This window comes from Cebidichthys violaceus, unplaced genomic scaffold, assembly GCF_023349555.1.
Source record: "Cebidichthys violaceus isolate CVI_PGR_0920_01 unplaced genomic scaffold, fCebVio1.0.p SCAF_81, whole genome shotgun sequence".
Lineage (NCBI taxonomy): Eukaryota > Metazoa > Chordata > Actinopteri > Perciformes > Stichaeidae > Cebidichthys > Cebidichthys violaceus.
The window spans coordinates 311789-330065 of record NW_027176966.1 but is presented as its reverse complement, the minus strand read 5'-3'; the positions used below and the strand labels follow the sequence as shown (position 1 = coordinate 330065).

At 44.7% G+C, this 18277-nt stretch overlaps 1 protein-coding gene across 1 annotated transcript in view; it reads right to left on the bottom strand.

The window, feature by feature from the left end:
* The window catches only part of LOC137866350 (raftlin), a 95418-nt gene that overhangs the window by 21242 nt on the left and 55899 nt on the right, over positions 1-18277 (bottom strand). The window contains exons 5-7 of the mRNA XM_068702173.1: positions 16915-17006; positions 11323-11614; positions 649-767 (exon numbers count right to left, since the gene is read on the bottom strand). Coding sequence (XP_068558274.1) covers positions 649-767; positions 11323-11614; positions 16915-17006 — 503 coding nt within the window. The remainder of the gene's footprint in view (positions 1-648; positions 768-11322; positions 11615-16914; positions 17007-18277) is intronic.

The following is an 18277-nucleotide window of genomic DNA, read 5'->3' as shown; positions in this document are numbered from 1 at the left end:
TACTTGAAGACATACGATACATGGATTAGGGAGAGAGTTGTTCATATTTACTAATATTTATGGACTGTCTCTTAGACCATAAGAATGAATTTAAAATGGGCGTTGTTCCCTTCTAAAAGGAAACAACGCTCTGTAACGAGTCCCAGTAACGTGCGGTCATAGACTCTGTATGTCTCTACTGGAGGGATAAACCATATTCTTTCAGATATTCCCTCATTTTTGTGCTTTGATGTGGCGGAGAGCGCCGTCTGACTCGTCATTTCAAAATCTCCCGTTCGTGTTCCTTTTTGGCTTGAGATGTGGAGACTGCGAAGACCACAGCTTATGATTCACATCAGTTTCATCCTCATCGAACCATGAAGTGAGCCGTTGTGCCTCATATGAAAGCATCTTGAAGTCCTCGCGGTTCTCTGGTGATTTATTCAGGTTTTTATCTTTAATTCGTAACAGCTTCATCAAAATATGTGTGTGGTGGGACACGGATTCTGGTCATTCGTACGGTGTTATTCACCAACACTTACTTTTCCCCCTCCATGTCCATATACAACACTCCACCCGCTGCATTGAAACTGAACAGAAATGATTTCCTCTCGGAGAAGAGCACAAAACCCGCGACGCTTTGAGGAAAAGACAAATCTCTGCACTCACGTTGATGACGGTCCACTGCTCCACTACGATGGCGTCGTACGTCGGGGTTGCCGCGTTCGGCTCAACCTCGCTCGCCTCCTGGAAGATGAAGACGCTCTCCACCGACTTAGGCAGCATATCTGCAGAGAAGAAGACGAAGTAGGAAATAAATCGGGGCGTGAAGAGAGTATTTACTGAATGAAGCGTGTCCGTCTTGTCTCTGCGGCTCCTTTTTTTTTTAGGCCCTCCAGGCCAGAGGAAATGGAATGATATCACTCAGCCACATTCACACACAACCCTTTATTACATAGCCAGTGGTGTGGGCCATTTTGTATGAGCAATGTGCACTTATACATTATGCAGGGAAAAAGAAAAGGAGCAGGTATTCCCCTTCTGGGATGTTTAAAAAGAAGAGGAGACATTATGCGCCGGTGGGTTTTCAGGGACCCGGAGCCTTGCTGGTTTTCTTGCTCGACAGCCACACAAAGCATAATCGCGGCTGGGAAACAAGGTGAATGCAACAGCTGATAGGATTCAGAGGATCAGGACAGAGAGCCACCGCGTAAAAAAAAAAAAAGAAAAAAAAGAAAAGATGGACAGATTTTAGCGATGGCAAAATACAGCCACTGATTTAATGAAGTCAGCCCGTGAGGCATTCAAGCATAAATCCTTTTGCTAAGCCTGAATAATTCACCTTTTTAGAAAGACTTGAATTAGGCGAGCCGCATAAAGACATTGACGCTTTAGGCCACGAGTGAGATTGTGTGCCGCTGACCAAATAGATTTTCTAAGCTTCTCTCCTGTTGGAAGCTAACAATCGCAGGATTGCCACCCGAGACAGAAACGGCGCTCCGGCCCCCGAGAGCCGGGACCCCTCTCCACCTAACGTCTCTTGTTATTCGTTTGATGCACGTGCACGTTACATGCAGGCGCACACACACACACACACACACACACACACACACACACACACACACACACACACACACACGGACACAATACCATGGTCCAGTCTTCCCGGCTGGCCTGAGTGCTTTCTCATTACTCCCACACCATTTACACACTAATGCAGTTTGCAGGGGCCCAGACACCAATACGAGACACTCCACATTTCATTACTGGGCCCTAATAGTAGGGGGATGAGAGGCTGCTGGAGAGGGGAAAGAAAGAGAAGGAGGGAGGGAGCAAGACAGAAGGAGAGATGGAGTAGAGGGATGACAGGCTCTTTTATTACCCCCTTCCTTCCTGAAAACCTATTTAGGACCTGCGCAGGCTCAATTGAAGACATCTCTCAGACATCTACTCTCTCTAACACAGACATTGTCGCTGTTCACCCCATCCACCCGCCTCCCTCCATCTCCTCCTTCCTCCCTCCAGTCCAACGCTTCTCCGTCTCATTCCTCAGCCCCTTGTCATATCATTTGAAAGAATCCTTTTGGGTAAAAAAAACAACCCGTGAGGCTCCGAAGGCCCACCGTCGGTCCCCCCCCCTCCCTCCCCGCCGCCGGGGCGCGACAGGGATCACTCGGGTGAGCTCGACAAAGGATTTCTGTCTCGCTGCTCTAGAGGGAGCAGCCTGTCTCTGGTGATAATGCAGACGGAGGCTGTGCAGAGCAGAGAGAGGGAGAAAGAGGGAGAGGGAACGAGGAGAAGTGGATGAGAAGGAGTCGGCTGCTGGGGGCGTAGAGTCCGTCTGGGGAATGCACCGGTTGCGTGCACGAATAAACATTATCTCACGCCTATTGACTGAGAGCCGAGCCGAGCACCCGGCGGGCCGACTGAGAATAAGTTGTTTACACTTGCAAAAGAAAAAAAAAACACACACACACCACCGTGCGTGTGCCCTCAGTGAAATTGCTCCCCTCCCCCCCCGTGACTCCCACAGTCAAGGTCGCAGGGCGAGGCATGCAAATACAGTCGCACAAAAAAAAAAAAAACGGGGAGTGACAGCGTTGGGACTGAGAGACACAGAGGCAAATGGAAAGGGAGAGTCAGATAGCTGGAGTGACAGCGAAGTGACACATAGCAGCTGAAATCAGCACCCAAAATGACAGATGGGGGGGGGGGGGGAGGGGGGTCACCAACCCAGTGTGCGTAAGCTGACACACAGAGTGTGAAACTTAAAGTTTGTAGTAGTCTGTGGTGTGTGTGTGTGTGTGTGTGTGTGTGTGTGGGTGTTTGAATGTAGACGCGAGGTCTTTGGCTGCACATATCGAGTGAGTTTGGAAGCAGTTTGTTCCTAATATTCACGGACACGTTCGCCAACCTAGCCGTTGTGCATGGGGGGTTTCTAGCACACGGCGTTTCTGAGCGAGGAAACGGCGGAGCGAGTTTACATGAAGTCGTTCCCACGAAGCCTGGCCTCAGAATTAGTTATCATTCCAGCTAGGGCTGCAGCTAATGATTATTTTCATAAGCAATTAATCTACCAGTTATGTTCTCCATTAATCGTTTAGTCCGTAAATCTAAATTTCTAAAAGCTCGAGGTGGCGGTCCAGAAAGTAGCTGACTATCAAATTTTGAGAAGCTAAAACCATCAAGTGTCCATCGGTGTTATGTGTTTAGATTTTGATCATTTCTATGGCTCATGTGATTTTTCTGAACCAATGATTCTTTAAATCATTATTTAAATATATATATTTTCTAACTGCTTGAAATCTACACATTTACTAGTATTTGGTCTGTGACTCCTTTATGTTTGTCTGTATATGACCCACAATCACCCCTGATTTAGAGCATTAGGCAGCGTTATTAACAAACTATTTGTGCGATTACTATCACGAATATAAAAAAGACAGGTATGGTTTTACTGCCACACTGAAAGTTGATCTGGTTTCCATTTTTCGACCTCACAAACACTTTTCAAAGAGGACCGTATCATTGCGTTTTGATAGGTGTCTGCCTGTGTGAAGGTGCAGGTCTATGAGCTCAGACTGCTGACTCGGGTGTCCAGCAGACAGCTGGGGAGAGAGTCCGAGGTGATTCTCTCCGTGTCCTTAAACGCCCTCGGACTCATCTGAGCCTCTGCAGTGTTGAAGTTAGTTCGCCCTGTTAGAATATCCAGCCCCCCCCCTTCTGAGTGTGAGAAGCAAAGATGCTAATAGTGATAGCAGTAATAGCGGTAATAATTGATTATATAAAGGAGGGTGAATACAGGTATATCCAGATGGACAGGAGGATAAAAATGGTGTTTTTGAACATTAAAGCATGTGAACGTATTCTATTAGACATCCAAGATACAAGGATGAAACTAGTGCAAAGTGTCCATTTTCGTGCTCACAAGTCCGTGCGCTTTGCACACATCGTGCGTTGAAGTCCAGCTGCCCGCCGCCGAGCCGGGAGAGCGACCCCGCCCAAGGTCACGTCTGCTGATATGATTTAAACATGCGTGCCAGGCGCTGCCTCGCAGAGCTGGAGACAGGCGGCTGACAGCTTATCTATATTTCAAACGGGATAAGTGGACATCCAGAGCGAGGGAAAAGAAAAAAGAGACCACGGTGTCGCGTGTGTGTGTGTGTGTGTGTGTGTGTGTGTGTGTGTGTGTGTAGCTCTTCCCTGTGGAGCTAAAGGTTTAGCAGCTGGCAGGCTGGTACCTGTATGTTACCAGGCAGACTTTAGCTGGTAGAGAGAGAACCTGCGGATTTGCTTTCTCACGCCTGTAGAAAGGATTCATCCTCCATCCACCCTGGAAATACATGCTCTGACAACTACGCACTGACTTTACATGGTAAAACTTCAAGATAACCATATTTTTGAGGCTAAATCATTTTTCTTCGAGCGATCATTTCCTCCACTAGGCACAGAGGACTGCCTTTCAGTGTGAAAACAAAATAGCGTCATTAACATTTGTGGATCATTGCCAACGCTGTCGAGACGCTTTGTTGGCCTGCTGAGGTACTCGTTTATTAAGATTATCACAGCGCTCCTAAAAATCTCAATAAATAAATGGCACCTCTTCACTTCACAGTTACTCTTTTAAGCACTGCAATTGGGAACACGATCTAGTTTTCTGTTGGGGAGCAGGACAACTAGACCGCCGTTTGTCGACGTTGGCGTATTTTAAGATTCATAACATTAGAACCCTGTTCACGTAACGGCGTACTTCATTACGAGTCAAATGTTCTTATTTTAACCAGATCACGATCTTTTCCCGAACATAACAAAGTACTTTTGCTGCCTAAACCTGGCCAAGTTGCTGCCTGTGAAAACGTCATTTTATTTTGAAAAGACGAGTGGAAATCTGAACTGAACTGCTTGGTTTAAATTCCAGTGCTAAATGAACACAGAACAGCTCAGGACACATGCTGTGCAGATAAAAACCTGTGTGCACATAACTACAACCACATAGAAACCCAAGCATTGCAGTTCTAATTCCATCTCTTGTCAACTTTTGTTGCACATGATTTCTCTTTACCTGAATTTCTTTTTACAGAAAAATAGTAAAAAAAAAAAAAAAAATCCTTTTTTTTTTTTTTTTGTATTTTCATATTCCCTGTATCTCTCTTGCTCCATCTCTCTCCCTCTTCTTTTTTTTTCTCTTTTTTCTCTCCCCCTGTTGGCTTTGCCCAAATATAGAAAGCAGTGAGCGCTGACTGTCATGCATATGAATAGCTCAATGTCTCACACGCGGGCAACAAATCGTCATTGTGGCTCTGGAGATAGCTTAAGCTATACAAGTAACACATTCAAACTCCCCGTCAACACCATTACTGTCACTTCTTCAGTAAACAAACTCACCCCCCCCACCCTGCTCCCAACTCGGGGGAGATGGGGTGAACTTATGTGTATTTGGTGTGTTTTAAATGGGTGTGTGTCTCTGAAGGTATATGTGGATGCATGCAGGCATTCTGTGTGTGTGTGTGTGTGTGTGTGTTTGCAGGCAGTGCCACAGTTTGCATGAATCTTTAATGCGTGTCTTATGACCATGGAGCGACCTGCGTGCAGCTGAGGATCTGTAAATTCAATATTGCTATAATATCCTACCCTGTGGCTCGGGCGAGGCCTCCACTCACTGCAAACAATCCTGTCACACCAGACAGGACTTACACCACCTGAGCGATCCACACACAAATACACACATGAATGCAAACAAAGCCCCTCCCCCCCCCCCCCCCCCCCCCCGAAAGCTTTCTTATTCGCCTTCACCATGGAAACCCATCTTTAGAAGGAGCACAGGGACCAACATGGTGTGTGTTTTTTGTGTGTGTGTGTGTGTGTGTGCATATCCCTCTGGACCATGCCACAGCCGACTGTCGGAGACGATAGAAAGGTAGCACAGTTTTTTAGGAAAAGACCAGAGTGAGAGACTGACTGCAGGAACAGGCAGGCCATCGAAGAAACTCTAGGTCCACAACAACAGACTCTTGTGTTTTCAGAGTCGCATAGTTTCTCATTGTTAACGTTATTATGAGGAGCTGGTAATGAGCAGTCTCAGTTTAATACGGATGCCTCTATATGACCCATATGAGGAAACGAGCTCTGCACCCCGCTGGGAGACAACACCGACGCCACGTTGTTGGAGACCCGGGCCGCATATAGCTGGGCCCACTGGAGGAAAGGGAGGCACGGGAGAACCAGAACCAGGACTGAGAGGAGCAGACTGTCAGACCCTGCTGCAGTAAAATGAGAGCTTTTCTAAAAGGACTCTGGTGCCCAGAAACACTACTAGCTTGTTGCACTTATTGTATTCGTATTACTTATAGCACTAACTGTTTTTCTTGTTTCTGCGTTTTTTAGTATTTTAGGTTTAAAAAGTCTTCAAAATAGTAAATACATCCCCTGAATTGTGCTGATTCTACCAATTAAGCAGGATGAGAGCATAAAGATCAGTGAGATGGAATAATATAGAAGCAGCAAACAATTTAAAAAGGAGAATAAACCACTTTATATGAGTGTCATACACTGATGTATCACCATGCTTATTAATTCCAGGTCTAGGTCCATTCAGCCACCTTGTCCATTCCCCCTTCACACCCTCCATGATTAAAGTATGCAGCTCTTTAAGTGCTTTCAAGTTCACTATAATTCATGTTACTCTTTATAATATAGGCATCAGATGCGCAGAGCTGCATGGATCATTTGTTTTAATCAATTACTGAATGATGGGCTTTGCTTACCAATAACGCAATTATGAACAAGTGTTAATGTGTGGTTTACTTTTAATGTGTTTACTGTTGACTCGCAGTGAAACAGTGTTGGCATTGGAAATATATCTTTATTGTATTTGGGTGGATGAGTCATGGAGGATGGGAAATCTGTTGCGCTTCCATCGTTGGCAAATTTGACTTTATAATCCGTCTCAGATTACGCGGCATTACAACCGCTCACAACTTTACAATCAGGCAGGTTTTGCAGGATTTTCAGATGAGAGTCTCTGGTTCAAACTAGGACCAGCATTTCTCTGATCTCTCCCATCCTTCAGACTATTTTACTTCAGACTTCCTTCTTCAGAATAAAACGTGGGACGTACATCTCTAAACAGGAAGAACGGTCTACAGCCATGCTAGCAGCTCTGTGAGGCTGTTTGAGCTAAATGCTAACATCAGCATGCTAGCACGCTCACAATGGCAATGCTAACATGCTGATGTTTTTGCAGGTTTGCTTCAATTAAAGTTCAACTGCAGCTGTTGGGTATGCCATGAGTTTTGCAGATAGTTTTGCAATTTGAACATGATAATAGCACTAGACTAAAGGGGAGGGGTTACCACTGATATTACAATTCCTCTTGAGGGCAGCATGAATATCTGTACTAAATTTCATGGATATCCATCCAATTATGGGGTCAGATCAGTCTCAATAATTGCAAATGCACACAGAAAGACTCACAAATGCAAACGGAAAGATTCACAAATATATTCAATTTACAAATGCACGCAGAATGACGCGTTTGGCGCGATGGCAGAGCCTCACCTGCCATCATGAAAAGTAAAAAACAAATAATGCTAAAATAAATATAAATATTTCTCTACTGATCTGTGCTATAAATGTAATTTCTGTATGTTTCCAATCATTTCAAGCATTTTTATAATCAAAATCTCTGAATTAGCGCATGTCCTGTTTGAGGAGACACACAAGGTGAGGCAGCGACCAGCTGTTCCTCACCTCAGACTGTGAATCCTCACTAAATGGGTTGAGCGTAGGTTGTAATATTTGTAGACACTTTTGTTATATGTCCTTTCTTTCCATAGAATAGGTAGTTAATGGCGTCATTTGCGCCGCCGGTCTCGCCGGGGACCATTTGTGTTCATTCGCAAGAATCGCACATACAAATGCAGAAATATATTTGATTTTTATTTACATTTAAATAAATCGTAATTTATTTATGTGTGCATTGGAATGTATTTGTGAGTCCTTCTTTGTGCATTTGTGAGTCAAATGTATTTGTAAATCCTTCTGTGCGCATTTGTGAGTCTTTCTGTGCGCATTTGCGATTATTGAGACTGATCTGACCCCATATCCAAAAGATATTTCACTCAAAACCACAAATGTCAACCTCATATTCAGGGGATGACCAAAGTCATTAGGAGTCACCTTCTTGTCACCATTTATATCCGCACCAAATTCCATGGACAATCTGTCCAACAGTAGTAGTAGTAGTTGTTGTTGTTGTTGTTGTTGTTGAGATATTTCAGTCTGGACCAAAGTGGTGAACTGAGGTACCAACTAACAAACTATTGCCATCCATACTATGAAGCAGGAAGGCTCTGCAACACATTTTTTCTTTTGTAAAATAAATATTAGTCCAACAAGATGAAAGGAAAATAAGGCCCCAAGAAGGTCAGTCCTTGAAAAAAACACACAATTGCACTCATTAGGCTGCATGTGTATCTGTCGGTACATGAAAGCAGAGGCACGCCGGTTTGCTCTGTATCTCAAAACGAGGCCGTCACTGTCACTACCATCACCCATCCGACTGCGAGCGTCTCTCGCTGTCAGTTCATGTCCTTTTAGAGTGCTGCGTTGCCGTCACGCGTGTCCTTGATGTTCTTACGAGGTTGAGACGGTCTCCCGCATGGTGTCGCGCGCCTCATCGTGAATTCACAAACTCGTCTCAAAGAAGAGAGTCGCTAAATATGGAAACGGCAGGAAAGGATACCGATTCTAAAGCCGAGCTGCGCCGCCGCTTTATTTAATTAGCTGCTAACAACAAACGGGGCGCCGCTTTGATGTCGCACCGCCAGCGACTCTCAAGAGACCAGAATCCACAAAGTACAGCGTTCACCTATGTAAAGTTGTCTGTTTTCTAAAGTGGCTGAGCCCAAGCTGTGGGCTGAGTTCACTCTGTGAAGACTGTTTCGCAACGCAGCCGAACTTGCCTTCAATCCTACCCAGTAATTTCACTGTTCGAGAGACGCATATCTTAGCGGCGCATGAAAAATGCAAAATATGTTAGAGGACCCTAATAAGCAGAAGAAAAAAAAAAAATTGAATCATAATAACACACTTCATTACTCCATTCTCAGGACATGAAATATGCAGGGAGGCACTAATTTGTTATCAGGTTAATTATCTATGTTTCAGAGTTGCTGAGGCGTTCACTTTCCCAGATTAATGAATTATGACTCTTATTTACTCTGGCTGGCTGATTTCTCCAGTGTCACAGTGAAGCGCGGAGCCTCCGGGGTCTGATGGAAGAGGAAAACCCAAACAGGAAATAGTTTAAAAGAGGATACTAGACAGCTCCATGAACTCGAGCTTCAAAAGCATCCTCCATCCAACAGACTCCATCCTTCTCTCATATGTGAGACGCCATAGCAGTGTCTCAGCTTCCCTTAAAACCTCCAGCATACGGTGACCAGACGTCCCCGTTCATTCGGGATTGTCCCAGTTTCAAGCAACGTGTCCCAAGATATGACAAACGGCTGTAAAATGCCCAAATGTCCCGGTTTACAACAGTCACTGTCAAATTGTAACAGTTTTCACCAATAATGATATTACAATCCTTGTTTTCAGCGCTCACGTAGGGTGTCGTCAAGGATGCTGCTACGACGGCTAACGGTTAGCGATCACGCCAAAGAGGAAGTTGGCCTTTTCTAAAGAAAGTACCGATGCTGCATTCTGGACACACTCCAAGACCTTTGGTCACCCACGGTGGAATCGCAGGTACAAAAGATCGTATTAAGGCGGTTAAATAGCATACAATAGCTGGCAAAGAATCACAGCCGACCATTTAGCCGGCAGCCTGCGCACTGACAAGTACCTTCATTTTAGTTTTTAACAGGTATCTGACAATCTATAATTATATTACACCTATGCAATTCTGTGTTTTGTGTGTACTTGTATAATTATACACTTTTCAAATAAACTGTTAATTATACAACCACGATTTTTGGAGACAAAGCATCATTTTCTGTCCATGGTGTCGAAAGGTGCGCTCAGTGGGTGTGTCAGCAGCTGAAATAATTGTCCCTCATCCCGATGAAAATGCCAACGGTGGGTGCACAAGCGCGTGCATGAGCGTGTGGTACACTTAGAGGATTGAGTTGAAAATACGGTCAACCCACTCTGGCAGTTTAGAGTGCGTACATTTTGCAAATAGACTTTTTTTTTTCTGATGTTAGCCGTGTATTGGATGTTACCTTGCTTGAAACTTGAAACTCACCAAAGCAACGGCAAAGTGCGATAGTTACGTTTCCTGCTGCCGGAAGGTGTCTTCATGTGTTTCAGGTGTTTCAGGCAGGAAGGAATTCTTTGTAACATAGGCCAAAATGTCAAATTGTGTCAAAAAAAGTGGTGCGACAGATCACAAAACAAAAAGTTCTAAATGTTATACTTTCACTTTGTTATAGTCTCCTATAGTGTGTTTTTTTTTTTCTCTCATAAAAAAAACAATTCAAATAAGGAAATAAAAGATTGTATTTTATGGATTAAAACAAATCTTATTAGTAGTTTTAATGATGCGTTATAAGCTGCTTAGAAGGTCAACAAACCCTTCCTAATATCCGTTTATGTTGTTGTGAAGACATCTCCTTCAACTGGATCAATTCAAGTTTCTCACCAACACTACATTTTACAAGATTACATGTGAACACATCATGATCATCACAATTTACCTTCGCCCAATACTCATTTTCTCCGAACAAAGCCTGAACGCATCAGCGTTTTACAATGTAACATTCAGAGATTGGCGACTAGAAAAGAATAAATACCGATTTCCTGATCGCATATTCGTAAAACTGTGATGGTTCACGTTAAATTGTGTAATTAATCAGTCAGTCACATGCGTGCCGAACCACGAGGGGGAATCCGTACAGGTCACGGATCAACAGTGGTCCGTTACACCACTACACTGGAGTCACAGCACTCTGATTGGCTGTTGGTATTCTCTGGTTGCAATTTGCCGCCAAAAAAGTTAAACTGTCTAATTTGGCCGCACTTCCCCGCAGAATCAAACGGCTCGTTGAGCTTGGAGTGTCCGCCGCAGCTTTTTGAAATTTTGTTAACTGTGATCGTCGGAGCTTTGAGAGAACCTGGAGAGGAATAATTCAGGAGAATGTACGAAGCCAAGACCAAAAGTGAAGGCTCTTTTAATATTTAAGTCACCAAAACCCAAAACCTCTCACTCTAATGATCTCTTTTGATTGAGTCTGAGATGTAACCTGAAAACGGCACATGTGAGTTTTATTCTTTATGAGACATTTCATCCCACATCTTTTGCTGGTAAAAATCAGTGTTCTGCAGTGACAGCTGGCTTACCGTTCCCATTGCCCAGGTGGAAGTATCCATCGACCAGTGAGGCTCCGTTGTTGAAGTGCTGAGTCATGTGATCCAGCCAGTTGGCTTCCACGCCTTTGACCCCCTCGTCACAGTTTTGAACCCGCAGTGGCACCTTGACAGTGTAGTACTTCATCTGGCCCTCTCGCACCGGCGGGTGGTTGTACAAAGCCAGCAGCTCCACGCCTGTTGAGACACGACAGGAAACAAAAAAAAAAAAAAAACCCGCCATTGATTTAACTCCATATGGGTTGTGACAGTACAGATGTAGCCTCTGTGGAAGCCGCACGTTTTACTGCATGATTATTGAACTACTGCTGTACATTGGCAACACTCCAAAGTGCAATTTGGCATCGTCTGTAGGATCACTTTTCCTCTTCAGCTGCCAGAAGTTTTAAGAAATGGCCCGATAAACGGTTGGCGGAGAGACGGCAGTGCTTTCGTTTGAAATATACAAGTTTTTGTGGCAATGCAAACAACTATCCGCAGTATTTAGTCATGAACCACTTCTCTACAATCTTAAAAGACTTCTTTATTTGGGGGAACTTACTTTCCTGTGACTTTACATCGCTAACCACGCAACCACACTGCGGGCAGTGTGGCAATTACCAATTGGAAGGACATTTATTTCCTATGAGATAAGCAAACAATGAAACTCAGCCAACGTGAGGACAGTCAAAAAGCTTCTTGGCCGAGAAAAAGTTGGCCACAGTGCTCCTGGTAGTCAACGGCAAATACAAATTTGTGTGCTTTCTTGTTTTCCAACCAGTTAGATTCTTTTTTTTCTCATGTTAAAAATGTGCAGGAGATTCTCAAAAGAAAGACGGATGATATTAAACAAAAACGTCTCAGTAAAGTGGACAGTTTGCTTCGTGTCCTTGGAAAGGACGAAAGCTGAGCTTACCAGGACAAGGAACTACTTTTGTCTCAAAATGTCAAGATCTTGGACAATTTTTTGAATTTTTCCAATTTTCTTTTCTTGTATCTAATTATTATCAACACATTCTCACTCCTAGCGCTTCAAACTGCGACGGTCTAGGTGGCGCTCTAACATCGGTTTTAGACGCGCTGGGGACGCTGTGTCAAGTTTCCGCTTGTAAAACCATCGTTTCTCTTCACTTCCGCGTTCAAAGGAAATGTAAAGTTTCCGCTCATTACATGCATGCAGTCTCTTTTGTAGAATGAATGTCCAAAGTTTAACTTGCGCAACTGAAGTACTACAATAGGTTTAGGCATCGAAAGTACTTGGTTAGCTTTAGGACAAGATCAAAGTTTGGGCTAAAAATGTTTATGTAAAACAGCTACGCTTATTACGTAACTGCTGTTAGTAAAGTCTGAACATTAGGGAACAAAACGTGGTAAAATAACTCAACATGGACACGGTTTCACACGGGACAATAACAGTGGCCTCCTGAGTTAAAGTCCTTTGTTTGTGTGACCCGTTTAACTTCCCCTCCCTCCTGTCCTACTCGGGTTATTATTCGCTATTCAAACAACGTCTGTTGCTCTGGTATCTAATGATGATGTGGATGGGTTAACATTGGAGTCAGTTGTAAGCCTGGAGCGTCTCATACAGATGCTACAGGGTGCCTCAAAGCGTCGGTATGCTGACCAAGCTGTAGTATAACTGACCCATTAGGAGGGAGACCGCGTTGTGATACATACGACACATAACTTGTGCTCTTTGGTTATAAGACTTATATTTAAGCTACATCCTGAAGCTGTTTTACGTGCATTTCTGTATTTTGTGGGCAGGACAAATTTGTATGCGAGATACTGTAATACAAACATCAACATCATTATCATATCATGAGCAACAACTCCACCTGGCAGGTGCAAAATAGACCAAAAAAAATAGAAAAGTAAACCAAGATTAGATTTGTGTTGCCAAGAGCTGGACTCACAAATACGCTGAAAATCCTTTTCAAGGCTGCTGCCTCTTTTTTTTTTTTTTCTCTTCTTTTAGTTGTTTTTCAACAACAAACGTGAAGTGAATCAAAAGCAGTTTGATCACATTCATGCTACAAGACGTCCTCATTTTTCTTTTAATGCTTTCCAGAAGTGATGTTACCCCTGCTGACGCAAAGCTTGAAAGGGACCGTTTTATTGTAACCGAGTTAATTTATCGTATAACCTTGAATAATGCATTAAAAGCTCTCCAGCTAGCTGTTGTTTGCATCAAGCAGAAATATACATAATGCAGCCGGCCTCAGGAGGGGGAATATGCCCACAGTACGTATGTCGCCGCTCCTCGCTCACATCATACTAAATCAAAGTGGAAAGAGTTTTATTTGTTGTGACGTGAGGGAATGAAACATTGGCTCTTTGAAAAAAAAAAAAAAAAAAAACACAAAAATGTGAGATGAGAGCGGGGTTCGAATCCGGCAATTCAAATCCAGCCTGGTCACATTTTCCCCTCCTTTCTTTCGAATGCAAATGTCCGACTGTCAACGCGCAAGTGAACCAGATGGATGAGCAGAATGTGCGGCACTGCCACCCACCCGTCTACCCACACACACTGTGACGTGTGTGTGTGTGTGTGTGTGTGTGTGTGTGGGGGGGGGGGTCAGTGGCAGGGGGAGTCATGGCTCAGTCGCTTTGGTTCTTCCGTCCATCCATCCGTCCGGCAGACGCCCAGGAAGTATGAATCATTTATAACCGTTTTTTGTCTGGCTCCTCTGACTGATGTGACAGCTGGCCACCAAATTCCCTAAATCTTGTCATTTGTCACTCTTGAGAAAAGTTGAATCACATCAGAATATCCGCCCTCCCCCCCGTCCCTCCCCTATGCTACCCCACGTTACTACGAGGACAATATGGCAAACAAAATCTCGGAGGATGCGCAACAACGAAATGGCTTCCCGTTCGGCGTGCCTCGACCCGCCGAAGCGACCCGTTGTGAGTGATTTTGTTTCACACGAACTGGTTTACGGTTCATGCGCACAATCCTGAGTTGATGTGTCGCTACTGTTCTGTCCCGTGAATCCTTTCTGAGTGTCGGTGAGCTCTTCGGGTCACAAAACTGTGTCACGCTTTGGGTCACGCCTCTGATTTTCTGTAATTGTGGTGCAATTAGACAAGTGGCAACATTAAGCCACATTCCAAACTGACGATTCCTTTGCCACTGATGGGACTGTTCATTTATAACAGCTTTGACACACAACATAACAGCCACTAGCAAGAAAACATGCTGCTCGGCCTCCGATTCTCTCACAATATTAGATGTTTTCTGTATTGTAGCTGAGAGTTTTCCCATGCATTATATTTCATTACTGTCTAATAAAGCTGTGATTATGGCACCAAGGGCGACTGTTATTCAGATGGAGGGGTAGCTAGCTAATGTCCCAACCCTGATGTGCTCAGGAAATACTTTCCGGGTCTGTAAACATCTTTTCCAGCTGAGCTGTGTTCACAGGCGATATTACAGTATATACTGGATCCAGAAGCTTCAGCAGGGCAAAACAGAGCGGGGGGGGGGGGGGGGGGGGGGGGGGGGGGTGGGGGTTTGTACCAAGAGATATGGGAACTCTCTTATATTTTTTTATATATATAGGCATAAAAAAACAATCTGTCCTGCTGATATCCATCACTGTGGACTGCAGGATAATAATAAGTCAAACTGGAGCTTTCGCCCGGCATTCTTAGCATTTCAGAAATGATTTTGATAGAAATCTGTAGGGCTGCCCTCTAAACGTCCACGATTCAAATAATCAGTCAAGAAGCACCTGAGTCGACTCACATTTCGTCAGTTAAATCTCCTCCTTTTTTATTTCACACAAATCATGATTCGGGTGCAGACTTAGAAGTCTGACTCTCGATGTTCTCCGGTGATCGACGAGTTGCATCTTTCTATTTATTCAGCTGCAAACGCAATGCAAATGTCAAATCAGAAGCATTTCTAATATTTTTTGGGGGGTTTTGCACTCTACAATGTGTTAAATGTCAGCAGTAAGTATTAGTAAGTGCTTTTGTGGCATTAATTTATACAACTAAATTGTGGCTGAGTATTCATAAAATTTACTAAATGGCTAATAGTGACAGATTGACTTTCTCCCCATTTTACCAGCCAGGACTCAAACCACTAAGACAAGCTTGGGATGCAGCAACGACATCCTATAATTCCTGCGAGAAGAGCAGATACTTTACTTGTCAGGAAGAAGATGAGGTTAAGGTTCTTTGATCTTTACAAAACTCCATTAGTGACCAACATAAATCTCTAAAACGAGTCTGTTGCCAGCTCACCGCTCCCCTTGTCTCCCTGTTCTGTTGGCCTTTAAATGACACAAGCAAACATTACCGTATCATATGTGTGTATATATATATATACACACACACGAGTGTATGAATAATAGAAACGGAGCTGGAGAGGATACAGTAGTGCAGCGTCATTTGCTTTTTGGCCGTGTAACCAAAACGACATTTGAAAGCCAGACGCTGTCCCGATCAATAACTTTATGACTGTTTCGGAGAATTATTATGCTCATTTTTGTGCTGGAGGGCAATAAATCTAACCTAATGCCCCGGTGATTTGATATTTATAGCTATACTTGCGTATCTCACACACACACACACACACACACACACACACACACACACACACACACACACACACACATAAGAGTATGACTCAAAGAGTCCTTTGTACCCGACGAGCAAATTAATTACACCAACAGATGACCGCTAAGCCCTTTCAGAATAAAGTCTGTGCAGCTAACCTGACTCTGGCAGTCCGGCTAACAAGAAAATGAGCGCACGATTCGCGTCGGGACGTCGAAAGCGTGTCGTTCAAAGGGCTTATCTGACCAAATGACGAGGTCGGCGGCAGTAACCCTGCAAGTGATCTCGGCGGCGCGGCTTCCCCTGCCTGACACTGATCCCATCGGAGCAGAGATAACACTGATCTCAGGGGTAAAAACCCAAAGCAGCTGAAAAGACTCCCTGAGCACGTCGACTCGGACTGATGTTCCTCAGGATTACACACTCGTGATAAAGCTCTTAATTTTGTTTTCATATTACGCCGCGTTTGAAGCTCGTTATGCGCGCGCTTGCGGCTGATAAACTTGTATCATGACAAGAAACTCGATCAATGCATCAAAGGAGCAGGAGTCTCAAACACTTGGGTTTGAGCTTCTCACTTCAGTATCATGATTTCCTGCACGACGTCTTATCCCAAACTCTTCTACAAAATGCGTTTTTAAATATGCCGCTGCTTTGCACTGTGGCTTATGTGTTTTGGAATCCGCGGAAGATGACCTTGCTGTGAAGCGCAGGAGTCGTTGTGCAGAGATAAGGCTGGAACGGAGATAAAATACGGTGAAATTCAAATGCTCCCTCAGTGTGTTCTTTAAAAAAAAAAAAAAATAATAACCCAGGTGGTGATTAATTCCCTACAAAATGTTTGCTCATGCAAATGAGCTGTATCTGAAAGCAGACGCAGGGTTGTCTTATCCAGACATAATTGTACAGCTGTCTCTACCATGTTCTGCGTTTCCGTGTGTCCTTACACCAGAATCCCCTTTCCTTCAAAAGCGTCCAAGCGTTTGATTCCTCAAACTTACGGGGCTCAGTTTCTACCCAGAGCTCCAGTCTCGGGGAACAGCGATCATCTTTAAGCCACAGACTTCCTGCCAGCTCCACGGCCGACACTTCGACGCTCACCTCGAGATCTGAGGATTAGCGAGGACAAGCCAGCGGTAGCCGAGACTCTCGGGCCTCCTCGGCAGACTGGGCATTAGTAGAAAGAGGGACATGGGAGCTTGGCAGGCTCTCCGTGCCACCCCGGCTGGCTGCTACGGCAGAGCTGCTGGCGTTTTGTCGCAGGGATTCAGGGGGGGATGAAGGTGGGGGTGGGGGGGGGGGGGAGAGCTGTGAAGCTGAGGGAGGTAGAGGACGAGGCGGTGGGGGATTATCTCACAGCAAAAAGCACTGTAGGGAGGCCCAGATGGACCAGTGGGCTGTGGTCTGCTGTGATGCCAATTTCTGTTTTACCGCACACATACATGCATAAAGACACGCGCAAACTAAAAGCACAACGTGTGTGCATTCACCATGCAACGCCCAGTATTGGGTGCTTTGAACCTTAATCGCTTTTACATACAAATACGCTGTATTTACACAAACGCACAGGCGTTAACACGCCCACCGGGACGTGTGTCCAATGCACGGTTTGCACATTGCGCCGACACGTATCAAAAAATAGGTTCGACGAGAGGAGGGGAGGTGGAGGGGAGGTGGAGGGGGGGGGGGTCGACGGTGGTGGGAGTCTCCATCTGTCCGTACGAAATGCTCAAATAAAGCCCAAACTATAAATGTCTGTTGTCATTTTAACAGCGTTCCCACAGGAAACGGCTGCTGTGAATAACTCGCCGACGTGTGCATCACTTGCTGGGGAGACAGAAAAGCGGGCCGTGAAATGTGGCGTTTTCCTGAAAAAAAAAAACAACAACAACAACAACAACCCGACGAAGCTCCTGGTGGAGAATTTTTTACAGACTTTGGCTTCATCAGCTAAGCGTGAGTGTGAATTTGTATGCGCCACATGCTATAAGACGATTCTCTTTGTGTCACGGAGAGAGAGGATTATATCCGAGGCAGCACATTGTTGTGTAACATCGAGGCAACACCAAGAAATGACACCTCGCCGGTTGCCAATTCTTTCAAGAGGGATCTGGGGCGCCACGCTGTTCTTTAGTCAAACAGCCAAAAGGTACGGCTTCAAATGAAACCAAAAACACACATTTGCAAAGATATCTAGAGCGACATTGGCTAAAGATGAGCAGCTGCCAGTTTGAATATATCTGTGAACGTGAGACCGGAAGCTGCAGTTAACAGTTGATTGCGCGCCCCCCCCCAAGAGTGCAGGATTTAACCCCTGAGTGCTTCAGCTGCTCTGGGGCCAGCAGTGGACTCACAGGTGTGAATGTGTAGAAACATGCAG